Source organism: Pituophis catenifer, unplaced genomic scaffold, assembly GCF_029215685.1.
Source record: "Pituophis catenifer annectens isolate HBS135680 unplaced genomic scaffold, rPitCat1.0.hap2 SCAF_4, whole genome shotgun sequence".
Classification (NCBI taxonomy): Eukaryota; Metazoa; Chordata; class Lepidosauria; order Squamata; family Colubridae; genus Pituophis; species Pituophis catenifer.
Genome location: NW_027256884.1, coordinates 11,594,316 through 11,611,647, shown reverse-complemented (window position 1 = coordinate 11,611,647; position 17,332 = coordinate 11,594,316). Strand labels below are relative to the sequence as shown.

Sequence of the window (17,332 nt, the reverse complement as noted above, 5' to 3'; positions counted from 1 at the left end):
TGGGCGTGGACTAATCAGCCTCCTGCACCACGGCGGGGGGCGGGCATTTTTGCCCTCCAGGCTCTGGAGGTTTTCCTCGAGCCTCCGGGAGGGCAAAAATGGCTTCTCCAGGCTCTGCCTTCCCAAATATCCATTAGGCCCATTTTTTGCCCTCCCCGAGCCTCCGCACATGCCCTGCACTTACCTGCATTCAAAATGGGCCATGTGGAGACTCCTGGGAGGGGTGGGGTGGGCAGGGCCAGCCAGGAGTAGGATTTGGGGGTTCTCTGCACTGCACAAAATCTTAGCTAGAGATTCTCCCAAACCCCCAGCAGCCCACCCCTGAGTATATACCACTTATCAAGCTTAGAAGGATGGAAGGTTGAATCAAACTAGAGCCTGGTGAGATTCGAACTGCCAAATTGCAGGAAGCTGGCAGTCAGCAGAAATAGCCTGCAGTACTGCATTCTAACCACTGCACCACCATGTAACATATCACATGATTTGTAAATAAACTTCAGAATACACTTCTTTCATTTTCAATTCACAACAAACACATCACATTTCCCCCCCCCCCAAGAAATGTACTTGTAGTTATAATTTAGTGACTGAACCCACTCGTATAGAGACATCATCATTTCAGTCTTCAGATTGCAAGTAGCTCCGCAGTTTATCATAACAGAAAATGTTTGAAGTGAACTCCAGCTTTGTTTTCTGAAGGTTAGTAGTATTTAGGATAGAGTAGTGACCTTATAGATAAATCCTGATCTTTTCTTCCGGGGTCTAGGGCAACTTGCCATGGCCAACACATGATGGCCAACTCACCACAGGACAACTTACTACAGCCAACTTCCCACAGAACAACTTGCTGCTGGACAATTCAATGCTGTATTAATTGTTTCATTCAGTTACTTTTATTACTGGTGACACATTTTTGTCAAAAATTATTGTAACTCTTGTAATTCTGGATTGACTTCCTTTATTGAACTATGATTGACCATGTTCCTGTTGAAATTAATTTAACTTTTCTATTTGTTGAATTGTCCTGAGCAGAGTTATCCCATGGTGAGTTGGCCACTGTGAGTTGTCCCATGGCAACTTGGCTGCAATGAGTTGGCCATGTCAAGTTGGCCATTGCAAGTTGTTGCATTCCAGTTCCTCAGATGGGCCTTTAGGTAGTTTAAAGAATATTTGGAAGGTAGCCATTCTAACATTTTTCTAACCTGAGAGCTAAGTAATTAACACTGACTTTAAAGCATAAAACAACAACAAAATTTTTCTACTTTTAAATGAAATGGTAAGCTAAAAGAGAAAGAAATTGAAGACAAAATTGTTTTTCATCAAGATTTGATCAGTATTTTGTCATAACTCCTTAGCCCCAAAATGAATTTAGCAGCTGCTTTTATAACGCAAAGTAATGTTTAAAAGGTAAAAGGTAAAAGCTGAGCTTGTCGATTGAAAGGTCGGCAGTTCAGCGGTTCAAATCCCTAGTGCCACGTAATGGAGTGAGTTCCTGTTACTTGTCCCAGCTTCTGCCAACCTAGCAGTTCGAAAGCATGTAAAAAATGCAAGTAGAAAAATAGGAACCACCTTTGGTGGAAAGATAACAGCGTTCTGTGTGCCTTTGGTGTTTTGTCATGCTGGCCACATGACCATGGAGACGTCTTCAGACAGCGCTGGCTCTTCAGCTTTGAAACGGAGATGAGCACCGCCCCCTAGAGTCGGGAACGACTAGCACATATGTGCGAGGTGAACCTTTACCTTTATCTTTAATGTTTAAAAGCCATTAAACCTCTGTGCTCCTCTCCCAGGTTTTTATGCCTTCTGTACTATAATGCATTTGCATCTTTTCCTTAAAAGTAGCTAACATTAGAATTAAAAAGATGGTGGTAGCAGGATTATTCTTCCTAGCTTTTCTGGATTCCATTCTTAAATGAGAATAGATTTTTGTTTCAGTAGAGCACAATAGTTGCTTCTCTATGGATGACACTTTACTCTTGTCACGTAGTAGATGTCAGAACTGATGAGCCAAGAGAAATGTAGGGAGCTTGATGTATCCTTAATAAGAAGAACTTCAAGGTAATAATGACAGATGGTTTCTTTTCGATTTACATGGATGTTAGAGATCTTCTAAACAGAGAGATTGCCTGGTTGGAGAGACAGAGCAAATGTTTAAAATTTGAAATGCTCTGTCCTGAATTTGGAACATGCTGTTTCAATGATGTTGGAATTGCTTTGTGCTTGAAACACAATGTTTCACATGCCAAGGGGAGATTTTTCAAGCTCAGAAACTTTTGAGATGTAATTACAAGGCAGCTCAGTTTGAATGCATGGCAGCTGTTTTTTAGCGGTTCAGATTTGAAAGGTTTTGCTAGATGATAGTGACAGACTATAGGGACACGGTGGCTCAGTGGCTAAGACGCTGAGGTTGTCAATCAAAAGGTCGGCTGTTCAGTGGTTCGAATCCCTAGTGCCGCGCAATGGGGTGAGTTCCGGTTACTTGTCCCAGCTTCTGCCAATCTAGCAGTTCAAAAGCACATAAAAAATGCAAGTAGAAAAATAGGGACCACCTTTGGCGGGAAGGTAACAGTGTTCCGTGCGCCTTTGGCATTTAGTCATGCCGGCCACATGACTACGAACACATCTTTGGACAGCGCTGGCTCTTTGGCTTTGAAACGGAGATGAGCACCGCCCCCTAGAGTCAGGAACAACTAGCACATATGTGCAAGGGGAACCTTTACCTTTACCTTAGTGACAGATCTGAAGGACTATACATTGGACTGTAACCAATTCACTGTGCGGTATTTTTTAATAAATACAACTTTAAAAGGCACAGTATTTAATAGTTTTGCACCGTTTTCTCAGCAGTCATACGAGTTTAAGCTACATTCGATAAAGAGTTAGAGCTGATTGAAGTCTTCCGGAATAACTGCGGAACAAAATTATTTTTCTATCTCATCAATTTCTTCCCATTGTAAATCTACTTCAATGAAAATAGCAATGGATTACCTTTGTATTGTGGCAGATGGATTTTCATTGCATTTTAAATTCAAGGTGTAATTTTCATTATACCAGCACTCTTATTTCTTTTCTTTATATTCTTTTGTTCATTGTCTAGAGCAGTTTAACAAGGGGACTGTCAATGTTTGCAGGGGATTAAATTACAGTGCAGTGGTACAAAATCTAATCTTTCCTATTTTCTTCAGCAATTTCTTTAAAGTTCAGCAGTGTTCTCCGATAGAAGCGTGAGCATAATCCTTGTTCATTAGACTGACTCAACTATTACAGACTGTCAACTTTAACCAAGAAAAATAAAAGAACAGCACTGAAACGCATATCTTAGTGATTTCATGAGACCAATTATTTTGTACCAGCTAGAACATAAGAATATATATGATAGAGAAAATTGGATTTTGGATTACGGTGTGTACCCCCAAATGATAAATATGAGATAGGTACTTTAAAAAAGAATAGAGAGAAGGTTTCCACTGTTTTATATCTAGAGACAGGAAGGTATTTTCCAACTTCCCATAACAATAATTTAAAACTATTTGTTAAGGGAGTCTTTGGACTGGAAGTTAGAATGAATACAGAAACATACCAACAAATATTTATTATTTAAGGTCTATCAGAAAAGTTTAAACAATCTACCAGTAATGCAATTTTAAAATGTGATCGAATTTTATCAGTTCAATAAACAACCTAGTCTGTATGCTGGATCTGACATAAGGAAGCCTTATTGCTCGGGCACAGAATTTAGTTCTTGTATTGGTGATTTCAAGATAGAAATAGAAATAGAATTCTTTATTGGCCAAGTGTGATTGGACACACAAGGAATTTGTCTATGGTGTATATGCTTTCAGTGTATATAAGGGGAATAAAATACATTCATCAAGAATAAAAAGATACAACACTTAGTGATAGTCAAGGTTACTAATAAGTTATCAAATCATACTAGGAAACAAATAAAAACAATATAAATTGAAAGATACAAGCATCATGGTTATAGTAATAAGTGGGAAAAGATAAATTCTAGTAAGGAAGAGAAGAATAATAGTAATACAGTCTTAGTAAATTATTTGACAGTGTTGTGGGAATTAGTTGTGAAGCAGAGTGATGGCATTTGGGAAAAAACTGTTCTTGTGTCTAGTTGTTCTGGTGTGCAGCGTCCTATAGTGTCGTTTTGAGGGTAGAAGTTGAAACAATTTATGTCCAGGATGTGAGGAGTCTGTAGATATTTTCATAGCCCTCTTTTTGACTCGTGCAGTATACAGGTCCTCAATGGAAGGCAGGTTGGTAGCAATTGTTTTTTCTTCAGTTCTAATTATCCTCTGAAGTCTGTGTTTGTTTTTTTGGTTGCAGAGCCAAACCAGACAGTTATAGAGGTGCAGATGACAGTCTCAATAATTCCTCTGTAGAACTGGATCAGCAGCTCTTTGGGCAGTTTGAGCTTTCTGAGTTGGTGCAGAAAGAACATTCTTTGTTGAGCTTTTTTGATGATGTTTTTGATGTTAGGTGTCCATTTTAAGTCTTGAGATATGATAGAACCTAGAAACTTGAAGGACTCTAGTCTTGAAACGGTGTTCTCTAGTATTGTAAGAGGTGGTAGTGTAGGAGGTTTTCTTCTAAAATCCACCACCATTTCTACAGTTTTGAGTGTATTTAGTTCAAGATTGTTTTGGTTGCACCACAAGGCTAGTTGTTCAACATCTTGTCTGTATGCAGATTCATCGTTGTCTTGAATGAGACCAATCACTGTTGTATCATCTACAAACTTCAGTATTTTAACAGAGGGATCTTTTGAGATGCAGTCATTGGTGTGATGCTTATATTTTAGGAAAAAATCTAAATACCATTGGTATGAATGGCTGGATAGTCTGTCCATTAAGGATTGCATTTCTTGTAAAATCTAGATTTCAAGAAGACATATTCTAAGGGAGACAGGGATATCTTCTAATAGGAGGGATAGTTCAAAAGTTGTCTGATAGTATTTATCACCCATCATTGCAGAGAGAAGGGTGCTACTTAAGTCTTGTGCTGCGTAAGTGTTGTATCTTAAGTGAGTATTCAATCCAACTTCACTTGTGTGAATTTGAGCCCCACTTAACCTAACAGAACCTAGTTTTGATTTGATATATACAGAATTGTAGTGCTACCAAAGATATTTACTGAAGTGGACATACATTATTGCTGCTGCTGTTATGGCTATTTACTCCCTGGGTGGCTTACAAAATCTATTTATTAGTAGTTGATATTTCATTGTGAGTTAGGGATTTATACCTGGCATGAATGAATGAATGAATGAATGAATGAATGAATGAATGAATGAATGAATGAATGCCTACTTTGCTAATGGATTTATTAAGGCAGGATCCTAAACTGGCCATTTTTCTATCTTTTTTTTTCTTTGTTGAAATCACACACACACAAATCAAACACAATGTTATTGTTAATCCTGTATAATAGAACATTTTCACACGTGTTTCCGCAACTTGCACAAATTGTTAAGTGCCTAATAGGTTTTCTTATTAATGTCAATCACTCTGCTTACCTTGATCGAAACATGCCTTTCCATAGTGGAGGCTTGAAAAATCTTAATTAAAATGATGAAAGCAGAAGTTTTATTTTTATATGGGGAAAAGAATAAAGCTTGTGAATTTGTTTGAAGTGCTACTAAAAGTTCATGTTTTAGAATTCCAAATTTGTCTTCACCAGAATTTTGGCTGTTCTTATATATCCTGATATGTGCAAGCATGATTTGCCCTTTTAGGAGTTAGAAATTTATGTCACGTTAAATTTAAGGCTAGAATAAAAGGAATTATTTTTTTTGCTACAAATTGAATTGTAAAGAAGCAAACGCCAACTTCCTAATGGACTTGATGGACATTTTTCTGCACTGCACTTTTCTGCACTGAAAATCTTAGATTCTATTGAAGAAATTTATAGTCACATGGAAGATCTGATTTTTTTATTGCTTTGAAGCAAAATCATTATAATCTTGATAAGGACTTCTGGAATAGAGACAGAACTTGGACAAAATTGCTTTCATCAAATCTGCCTGTCAGATTTCTCTGGCTAATGCTAGTCTGGAAGCATAGATGAAAAGGCATAAAGCTATCATAGATTTGAATTTTTCTACGGTACAAAAATACAGAAAGAAGCCATTATGAAAGAATTCCAGGAACTGCCATGTATCAAACACAAGCCCTATTTATGTTGCAGGCAAGGTTTAAATTCTTGCAATGGGTTTGAGGCAGGGGTGAAATCCAGCAGATTCTGGAGAACCGGTAATGGAAATTTTGAGTAGTTTGTAGAACCGGCAAATACCACCTCTGGCTGGCCCCAGGGTGAGGTGGGAATGGAGATTTTGCAGTATCCTTCCCCTGGAGTGGGGAGGGAATGGAGATTTTGCAGTATCCTTCCCCTGCCACGCCTACCAAGTCACACCCACCAAGCCACACCCACAGAACCAGTAGGATTTGATTAAAAATCAAATCATTTCAAAAGAAAACAAAAGGAAGCAATGAAAATAAAAGTGAGGAGTTCCAAAAGGGGCAAAATAAATAAATAAATATCCTGACTATGATGAAAATGGCAGTGTGATTCAATGCAAGAAGGCAGGGGTGAAATCCAGCAGGTTCTGACAGGTTCTGGAGAACCAGTAGAGGAAATTTTGAGTAGTTCGGAGAACCGGTAGCGGAAATTTTGAGTAGTTCGGAGAACCAGCAAATGGTCTGACTGGCCCCAGAGGGAATGGAGATTTTGCAATATCCTTCCCCCAGGAGTGGGGAGGGAATGGAGATTTTGCAGTATCATTCCCCCGCCATGCCCACCAGCCACGCCCACCAAGCCACACCCACAGAACTGGTAGTAAAAAAAATTTGGATTTCAACACTGGTTTGAGGCCTTTTGCTATAGGATAGAGTGCATGGTTTTCATCAAATTCTTATTTTTAGCAGACATTAACCTCAACCCAAAAGTGCTTTTCCAAAAGGAAACTGGATTTTCTTGTTGTTTTTTTTCCTTGAATATGTTTCCCTTCTTATCCATAGAGCCTGAGTGGCGTAGGAGGCTAATGCCTCCTAAGGCAGCATTTAACATCCAGCTGCCTGCAATTACTGCAAGTTCAATTCTCCCCAGGCTCAAGGTTGACTCAGCCTTCCATCCTTTCTAAGGTAGGTAAATTGAGGACCCAGTTTGTGGGGGCAATAAGCTGACTTTGTAGAAATATACAAAAGTATGAAGGCTATTGCTTAATGCATTGTAAGCCGCCCTGAGTCTCCGGAGAAGGGCGGCATATAAATCAAATTAAAAAAAAAAAGATGAACTGAAACAGCTTCTTGGATGAGAAGCAAAACATTTTCAAGGCAAAAGAAAACAAAAGAGTCCAGTTGCCTTTTTGGAAAAGCACCTTTGGGACAACCATGACCTGAATGATTGAGAATCTCCATAGACAGAATCTCAAGTTCTTTCTTTCTTACTTTGAATTAATTTGCAGGGTCTTATTTAATGCAAAGATCTGGCTTGAGTGCACCATGGAAACTATTCTTATGTCATCTCTCTCTTCCCCCTCTCTTCTCAATTCATGCACATACAATAGTGATGATTTCAGTGCTTTCTCGATGATTGGATGCTTGCTTGTTTTATGGTTCCATCCTCATGACATTCAACATCAACAGGCAACAATTATAGGAGGTAATTTGAGTGTTGGAATTTGGTGCCACTAACATAGAACACAGAATAACAGAGTTGGAAGGGACCTTGGAGGTCTTCTAGTCCAACCCCCTGCTTAGGCAGGAAACTCTACACCACCTCAGACAAATGGTTATCCAACATCTTCTTAAAAAATTTCCAGTGTTGGAGCATTCACAACTTCTGCAGGCAAGTTGTTCCACTTATTAATTGTTCTAACAGTCAGGAAATTTCTCTTTAGTTCTAAGTTGCTTCTCTCCTTGATTAGTTTCCACCCATTGCTTCTTGTCCTACCCTCATGTGCTTTGGAGAATAGTTTGACTCCCTCTTCTTTGTGGCAACCCCTGAGATATTGGAACACTGCTAACATCTATAAAATTAAGCTCTATCTGCCCTCATAGGCAATTCCAGAAAAGTTGTGCAGGTTTTCAATAACTATTTATAAATAGAATCATTTTGGGAAGGGGGGAATGGGAAGATCAATACATCAAATCTAGTCCTATTGGTAAGTGAAATTAGACACTAGTAAATACAAAATCTTAAAGTGATTGGATACTCAATGTTGAACTTGAATTCCTCCTTTTTACTGTGCCCAGGAGGGTCTTTTCATAATGCAGGTTGATGTGCCAATTATATCTATTGTTAGAGAATGCAGATTTAGCCACAATGGTAGATCGTATAATTATAACACATCTGAATTAGAAATTTTAATTATTCCAGAATGCAGTGTCCTTATTGTCCAGATGAGATGTGTCCCAAATTGTTTCTGGTTCTGGATTCTGAATCCAAGGTATCTGAAGCAATGTCTTCTTACACATGAAGATCTAGGCTTATATCACAACATCTTGAGTTGCATCCCCATGAAAGCCTTTTTGGTGGTAGAACCAAAATCAGAATCTTGTTTCTGCCTTGGTTGTTTCACTTGTAGCCTTCCAGAAGCTGTTAAAGATCTTTCTATTTAGGAAGGTAATAATTAAATAACCAATAAAGGAGAATATCTGTAGCTCAGGGTTGAAGTGAGAGATCCTTGGTGCTCTTTCAGTTTGGTTGTTTTCGAGACATTTCAACACACAAATTACAACTTCATCAGTAGTAGTGATGTTCACCTAGCACTAGCATTGATGATCATACCAGAATAGAGATGGAAGGGACCTTGGAGGCATTCTAGTCCACCTCCCTGCTCAAGCAGGAGACCCAGAGGTGGTATTCATCAGGTTCTGACCAGTTCTGGAGAACCAGTAGTGGAAATTTTGAGTAGTTCGGAGAACCAATAAATACCACCTCTGACTGGCCCCACCTCCATCTATTCTCTGGCCCCCCAAGTCCCAGCTGATCAGGAAGAAATGGGGATTTTGCAGTAACCTTCCCCTCCTACACTCACCAAGCCACATCCACAGAACCGGTAGTAAAAAAATTTTGAATCCCATCACTGAGGAGACCCTATACCATTTCAGACGTCCAGTCTCTTCTTAAATCCTCCAGTGATGAATCACCCACAACTTCTGAAGGCAAAGCTGTTCCACTGGTTAATTGTCCTCACTGTTAGGAAGTTTGTTCTTAATTCCAGGTTGCTTATCTCCTTGATTAGTTTCCATCCATTGTTTCTTGTCCTGTCCTCTGGTGCTTTGGAAAATTTGATCCCCCCTTCTCTTTGTGGCAGCCTCTCAAAGCAGTAAAGCAGTAAAATACTGCTATTTATTTTATTTATTATTTATTTATTATTGCGATTTATATGCCGCCTTTCTCCCTGGGGACTCAAGGCGGCTTACAAAATGACAAATTACAATACAAATCACAATGAAATAAAATTAAAATCAGCAACCCTATTAAAAACAGTTTAAAATTATGACAGTGTACCCCCAAACGGATCAGTTGAGTTGACGAAAGAGCCACGTCTTCAACTCGCGATGGAAGGAAAGAAGGTCGGGGGCTGTCCTGAGCTCGGTGGGCAATCCATTCCAGAGATCGGGGCTCCCACAGAGAATGCCCTCCTCCTGGGGGCCATCAGCCGACATTGTTTGGCCGATAGCACCCTGAGGAGGCCGACTCTGTGAGAGCGCACAGGACGGTGGGAGAGTGGCTGGAGATGGTCCTGCAAGTACCCCGGGCCTAAGCAATGATGTCCCCCTTAGTCAAATTCAAATCCTGCAACTGTTATTGACATGTTTTAGTCTCCAGGCCTTTAACTGTCTTAGTTGCTCTTAGTTTAAGTAATGAAATGTCTGGAAGAAAACAACCAAGATCATAGAGCACCAAGCACCCCTCAGTTAGATAACTTTAAAAGGCTACATTTAATTTGTCTTTGGTCTCTGAATAAATTAAATAGTTTAGTTTACAGTTAACAGGTAAACCAGAGGTCCCCAAACTTGGCAGCTTTAAGACTTGTGGACCTCAACTCCCAGAATTCTCCAGCCAACATAGCTGGCTGGAGAATTCTGGGAGCTGAAGTCCACAAGTCTTAAAGCTGCCAAGTTTGAAGACCTCTGAGTTAAATAGTAATAGTTAAATAGAGTGCCCTTGCAATATTTTCAGAAGTAGTTTTGGATTCTGTTGACTAAGCATATATGACACCTTCTCTCTCTTTTAGCTCTAACCATGTGAAATCTTTATATCAAAGAGATAATAACCATTAAAATGTGGCATTAAAAAGATCACCCTTGAGACAGTATTTCTCCACCCAAAAGCAGAGATTTGCAAGAGGCTTCTCTTGTTGGATCCCGGGAACAATTTGTCAGAGATTATAGACACACGTCCTAAGTACCCCTTCAATTTCTAGATTTTATATCTTATATAAAAACAGAGCCATAAAGCTAAATGTCCAATTGATCAGCTCCAAGGATGTGTAAAAAAAAAAAAAAAAATCAGTTAGTATATTTGAAAGAGTTTATGGTTTTTATGTACACCTTCCATACAGTTTTATTACTTTCTAAGTAACGGTGGTACTTTTTCAATTTATTTTCAGGGCCCTGAGGGTCCCATATTTATTTTTTTTTTAAAAAATACTCCTTTTCCCAATTCTCAGATACATTCAGGTACCATTAATGAAGTTTTCCTGAGTATGTGTGTCTGTGTGTCTTTGTGTGTATGAGAGAGGGAGAGGGAGAGAAGGAAAGGGAGAGAGAGAGGGAGGGAGAGAAGGAAAGGGAGAGAGAGAGAGGGAGAGATGGAGAGAGAGAGGGAGAGAAGGAAAGAGAGAGAGAGAGAGAGAGAAGGAGGGAGGGAGGGAGAGAGAGAGAGAGGGAGAGAAGGAAAAGAAGAGAGAGAGAGAGGGAGAGAAGGAAAGGGAGAGAGAGAGAGAGAGGGAGGGAGAGAGAGAGAGAGAGAAAGAAAGAAAGAAGAAAAGATCAATAATGTAGTTCTAATGTATTTCTATTGACAATCAAAACACATTTACATTTTTACCTGAGATTCATTTCTTTTAAGTTAAACAGGATGCTAAAAATCAAATATTCCTTTATACATGCTAGTAATACAAATGCAACCCTTTAGAAAACGGATTCAAAGGAACTGATGGAAAGTAAGATTTTTGGAGATTCTCCTATAATGAGACTCCTTGGCTAAAGAAATAAACATGATTCTCCTGTTTATTATTTCTTTTCAACAAAAGGCCTTTGTGGTGTCTTATATTATATTCTCTGCACATCCAGACTGTAAAAAGCATCAAATAGATTCACACTGTCTCTTTATTGGGCCTAGTATTGGATATCTGTGCATAGATTGGCAGAATTAGGTTGGAAACAAACAATAAATTTTCTTTCTGGACAGAAGAAGAAAGTTCAGTTAATTCTGACATCATCTTATCCTGGAAGTTGCCTACCGTATTTTTCAAGGTATAAGACACACTTTTTTCCCTTCTAAAAGAGGCTGAAAATTTGGGTGCATCTCAGGGGTGAAATGGAAAATTTGTTACTACTGGTTCTGTGGGTGTGGCTTGGTGGGTGGGTGGGGTAATGTGACAGGATGGGCGTGGCCAACTTTTTTTTTTAACTTTTCAAAGCATTTTTTCTAATGCTTTGAAAAGTCTCTGCCGATCAGGCAACTCAGCTGGGATCGTCAGAGGCTTTTCAAAGCATTTTTTTTACCACCTCTTCATCCAAGAGGTTGCAAAAAAAAATGCTTTGAAAAGCCTCTGACGATCCCAGCTGAGCCGCGGGATCATCAGAGGTTTTTTTTCTTTTTTTTACTTTTAAAAGCATTTTTTCGTCGGAAGAGGTTGTAGAAAAAATGCTTTTAAAAGTAAAAAAAAAAAGCCTCTGATGATCATGCGGCTCAGCTGGGCATGGTGGAGGGGGGCGTAGGGATTTTTGCTACCGGTTCTCCGAACCACCTGCCACCATTGCTACTGGATCGGGCGATCCGGTCTGAACCGGGAGCATTCCACCCCTGGTGCATCTTATACTCCGAATGTAACCCCGCATAGTGCCCAAAATGGCTTCCCGGAACAGCTGCTGCCTTCTCTTACCCCTTCCGCGCTTTGCCTGCTTTACTCACTGGAGCTCCCTCCGAGGATCAGCTGTGCTTTTAAAGCTGTTTTTCAGCCCCAATGTGAGCGAAGCCATCTTCTGTGCTTTGCCTGCATGAATGAAAGAGAGTTAGATGAAAGAGAGAGAGGGAGGGAGAGAGACTGAAAGATATTGCTTGAATTAAACAAAGTTTAAAAGAAGGAAGTTAAATCATCACTGGAGGAAAAATTATTTTAGCTTTAGGTACATTTGGAATAAAAGGGACATGGTGACTCAGTGGCTAAGATGCTGAGCTTGTCAATCAAAAGGTCGGCAGTTCAGCAGTTCAAATCCCTAGTGCCACGTAACAGGGTGAGCTCCTGCTACTTATCTCAGCTTCTGCCAACCTAGCAGTTCAAAAGCACATAAAAATGTAAGAAAAATAGGGACCACCTTTGGTGGGAAGGTAACAGCAATCCATGTGCCTTTGGCATTTAATCATGCTGGCCACATGACCACGGAGATGTCTTCAGACAGTGCTGGCTCTTCAGCTTTGAAACGGAGATGAACACCTCCCCCTAGAGTCGGGAACAACTAGCACATATGTGCGAGGGGAACCTTTACCTTTACTTTTACATATCTCTTTTATCCTTCTGTTCTGCCTGAGAAGTATCCATCTTCAGTTATCTCAATAAGATATAAGAGCCCCTTAAAACGACGTGTCCCATTAACACGGCATAAAGTTTAGAATTCCTTAAGATGATTAAGAAATCGGAAGTCTGAAAATAAGCCATATAGTTTCAGGATTCATTTTGTCTGCAGATTTAATGGTCCCCATGTGAGTATTAAAGAAGAATGAAAAGCTGTCATTTACCAGACAGGTGGTCTACTGTGACAGAGGAGCTGCATGGGAGATGCTATCTGGCTTTACAGCTATTCCATTGAGCTTGATTTTGTTAGCCTGAAAAAGCAGGATAAACCATCCCAATGTTAGGAGCCAAGAGAGTTGAATGTATTTTCTATGTTCAACATCCAGATGTTGGAAATGCACAGCAGAAGAAAATGATCCGGCTTTGTGCCCCAGTTGTGACTACACAACTTTAGCACTCCCTTTCCTTCCACCCATCCTTCTGCCCCACTGCTGGCTTAATGGCAAAATTTCAGGAAGGAAAGATTTAATGTTTAACTTCTTCCTTCTTTAAAGCTCTGGGTCGTTGGGAAGCCTTCTTCTTTCAAAAATTTCAAAACCTTAGAAGAAAAGATCAGCAAGATTCATTACCTAGTATTTTTATATAGCCTTGGCATATAAGAAGTATTGGAGCTATTCTGCTCTTGGATAAAGCTATTATAGGCATATTGGAGAACTTTCAGGAAGGGCGAAAAAATATATTTAACTCAAGCTCCAAAATGTTGGGTCAAGTATCTCAGTCTTGGGAATAAGGAGATCTGCTTCACGCACGTGAAGCCTTCTCTGGGGTCTCTGTCAAATTCTAAAGAACAAAGCAAGCCATTAATAAAAGTAACTAGCAAACAAGATATCTAAAGTATACAAGAATATCCAAAAACAAAACAAAAAACCCTGAGTTATTTTTTCATGACTCTCTGTGGGCAATCTTCTCACCAGCAGGACTGAATGGTTTTGCCAGCCCTGATTTGTGACCTTGGCCGCATCTCCAGATTGCTGAGCCAAAATTCAGTTCAAACTGGTATTTTCAGAATCACTTTTCTTTAAAAAAAAAAAAATAGTGAAAATTGCACATGTTGGGCATATCAAGCCTCATGTTTTGTTTTGTTTTTTAAAGGGAGAAGTAACAAAATGTAAATAAAAGTAAAAAGAATCCTAGCCCCATTCAGAGTATTTACCCTGTCCCCTATCATATTAAAAAGAGCTTGGATAGCTCTGCAGACAAAGGCGCTGTAATTTAACACCAGCTGTCTGCAATTAAAGTAAGTTCGAATCTCGCCAGGCTCAAGGTTGACTCAGCCTTCTATCCTTTCTAAGGTGGGTAAATTGAGGACCCAGTTTGTGGGGGCAATAAGCTGACTTTGTATAAAATATACAAAAGTATGAAGGCTATTGCTTAACACACTGTAAGACGCCCTGAGTCTCTGGAGAAGGGTGGCATATAAATCATTTTTTTTTTAAAAAAAAAAAAAAGGCAGGGTGGCTCAGTGGTGTAAAAGATGCTGGAGAAGGTCTGTACTCCAGTGGTTCGAATCCTACTACCATGTGATAGAGCGAATTCCTGTCACCTGCCTCAACTCCCGCCCACTTAGCAATTACGAAGCATGTAAATGCAAATAGATAAATAGGTACCATTTTGGTAGGAAGGTAACAGTGTTCCATGTTTTGCTGTACACTTTGTGCTGTGGTGTGATGTCATACTGGCCACATGACCACAGAAATGTCTTCAGACAGCTGTGGCTCAATGGTCTAGAATCGAAGATGAGTGGCATCCCCTAAAGTCAATTATAACTAGTGGAGTAAAAGCCCCCAATATTCATTTCACCAATCATACTACATCACTGCCATGTCCAGGGGTGGGCTTCCAAAATTTTAGCAAGGGGTTCTCTGCCTGGTTGCTGGGTGGGCGTGGCCTAGTCAGCCTCCTGCACCATGGTGGGGGAGTGTTTTTGCAGTCCTCGGGCTCTGGAGGCTTTTTTTGAGCCTCTGGGAGGGCAAAAACAGCCTCCCCAGGCTCCAAAGGCCCTCTGGAGGCCGGAAACAGGTCCCCGAATTTCCAGTAGGCCCATTTTTCACCCTCCCTGAACCTCTATGCACACCCTGCACTTACCTGCATCCACAGCAAGCCGCGTGGAGACTCCTGGGAGGGGTGGGATGGGCGGGGCCAGCCAGGAGTGGGATTTCAGGATTCTCCAAACTGCACAGAATTTTAGCTACAGGTTCTCCCAAACCACTACAAACCCCCAGCAGCCCACCCCTGGCCATGTCCCCATAGCTCCCAGTAGGAAAATAAACCGCATTAATAAATAACCCCCCCCCCAAAGAGAAAGATTTCCCACCCCTAGCCTAAAGTTATATGTTTCTAAGCTACCTAAGCAACCTATGGAATTAAGATGTCCCTTCATTAGGACCTCCAGGTCAATAGGACCTGGCCAGTACTTCATGTCCCCCTACATTGGCCCATGATATATTTTGCATTTCTCATTAGCCTTCACGATGTTACCTCATTTGGGTCATGAAACATCTGCAAGAAAACAACCAAGCTCAGAGAGCACCAAGGACCTCTCGTTAAGCCTTTAGAAGTCTTTCCTTCCGTTGCTGGTTGTGTTCTCACGTTCTTTCTCTGCCTCTTCTTTTTAGGAGTTACTGTTCTTGAAGGGCCCATTTATGCAGTAGGAGGTCATGATGGCTGGAGCTATTTGAATACAGTCGAGAGGTGGGATCCACAAAGTCAACAGTGGACCTTTGTGGCCAATATGTCCATTGCCAGAAGCACCGTTGGGGTGGCAGCTTTAAATGGCAAGTGAGTAGGGGAGAATTGAGAATAGCAACTGGGAGAGAGATAGAGATTTGGGCATCAGCATGCTAGAATGGCTGTCTGCAAGAACACTCTACATGTCCCATGTAACTTTTCCTCCCAAGTAGTTTAAACATCAATGAGAAAGGCAAGTGATGGGCTATTATTATTATTATTTTCCCCAATGGTTTTCTCCTTACAATTTTTAGACCTATTTTTCTTTCAAATTCTTCTCTTTCCTTTCTATTATTGCTACCGATTTCAGATTGCAGTCAGGCATGGGGAGCTGCATAATTTAATTTGAAGATTAAATTGATTAAAAACTTTTGGCTAGTAAATGCCCAATGATGACTGCTTTTATATTCTATGATATAGCAATAGCAATAACAATAGCTGAGCTTGTTGATCGAAAGGTCGGCAGTTCAGCGGTTCGAATCCCTGGTGCCGCGTAACAGGGTGAGCTCCCATTACTTGTCCTAGCTTCTGCCAACCTAGCAGTTCGAAAGCACATAAAAAAATGCAAGTAGAGAAATAGATACCACCTTTGGTGGGACGGTAACAGTGTTCCGTGTGCCTTTGGCGTTTAGTCATGTCGGCCACATGACCACGGAGATTTCTTTGCACACCGCTGGCTCTTCGGCTTTGAAATGGAGATGAGCACCGCCCCCTAGAGCTGGGAATGACTAGCACATATGTGGCGAGGGAAACCTTTACCTTTACCACTTGATAGTTCTTTGCAGCCCTCTCTGAGTAATATACAAATATCAGCATGTTGCCCCCAACAATCTGGGTCTTCATTTTACCAATCTCAGAAAGATGGAAGGCTGAGTCAACCTTGAGCCAATCAGGATCAAACTCCAAACTGTGGGCGGAGTCAGACTCTAATATTGCACTATAATCACTGCACCACCATGGCTCATAGATAATATACCTAGTTATTAATTTATTTATTAGTCCTTTGGATGAAATAGAGTAAAAATAGAAAATGAGGGCCTACAAACGATAAAGCATTGAAGTAACCATTTTGTATTTTTAACTGCCAAACCAATTCAAGGCTGCAAGCAGAATTTAGAGGAATTTGAAATAAAAGCAAGCATTTTAAGCAAACGTCCTCTGAAGTCAAACTTATGTTAGGGGGAAAATGTTTCTAAATTAGTAAGCATCAGTTCAGCCCTGTAATTCACTTTCTGGGTACAGTTAGGCATATGTTTATGGTACTTTTTTAAAAAATACAAATTAATCTGTTTAAACTCACCCACAAATCCAATTTAAAAATTCTGAATATTCATTATGCTATGTTATGCTTGAACATTATGTTCAATGTTCTTGTCACCATTGTATATGACTTGTAAAGCATGGTTTAGGGCAGTGGTGAAATCCAATTTTTTTTACTACTGGTTCTCTGGGTGTGGCTTGGTGGATGTGGTGTGGCTTGGTGGGTGTGGCTTGGTAGGCGTGGCAGGGGAAGGATACTGCAAAAATCTCCATTCCCTCTCCACTCCAGGGGAAGGATACTGCAAAATCCCCATTCCCTCCCCACTCCTGGGGGAAGGATATTGCAAAATCTCCATTCCCACCCGACCCTAGGGCCAGCCAGAGGTGGTATTTGCCGGTTCTCCAAACTACGCAAAATTTCCATTACCAGTTTTCCAGAACCTGTCAGAACCTGCTGGATTTCACCCCTGGTTTAAGGTCTAGCATGAAGAGCTAAGCCACTAAAAACAAACCTGAATTTAG

At 40.4% G+C, this 17,332-nt stretch overlaps 1 protein-coding gene across 2 annotated transcripts in view; it reads left to right on the top strand.

Moving 5' to 3' along the window:
• The window catches only part of KLHL1 (kelch like family member 1), a 163,085-nt gene that overhangs the window by 123,631 nt on the left and 22,122 nt on the right, over positions 1-17,332 (top strand). For both annotated transcript variants that reach the window (XM_070942781.1, XM_070942779.1), the window contains one exon: positions 15,439-15,601. In XM_070942781.1, the coding sequence (XP_070798882.1) occupies positions 15,439-15,601 (163 nt within the window). The remainder of the gene's footprint in view (positions 1-15,438; positions 15,602-17,332) is intronic.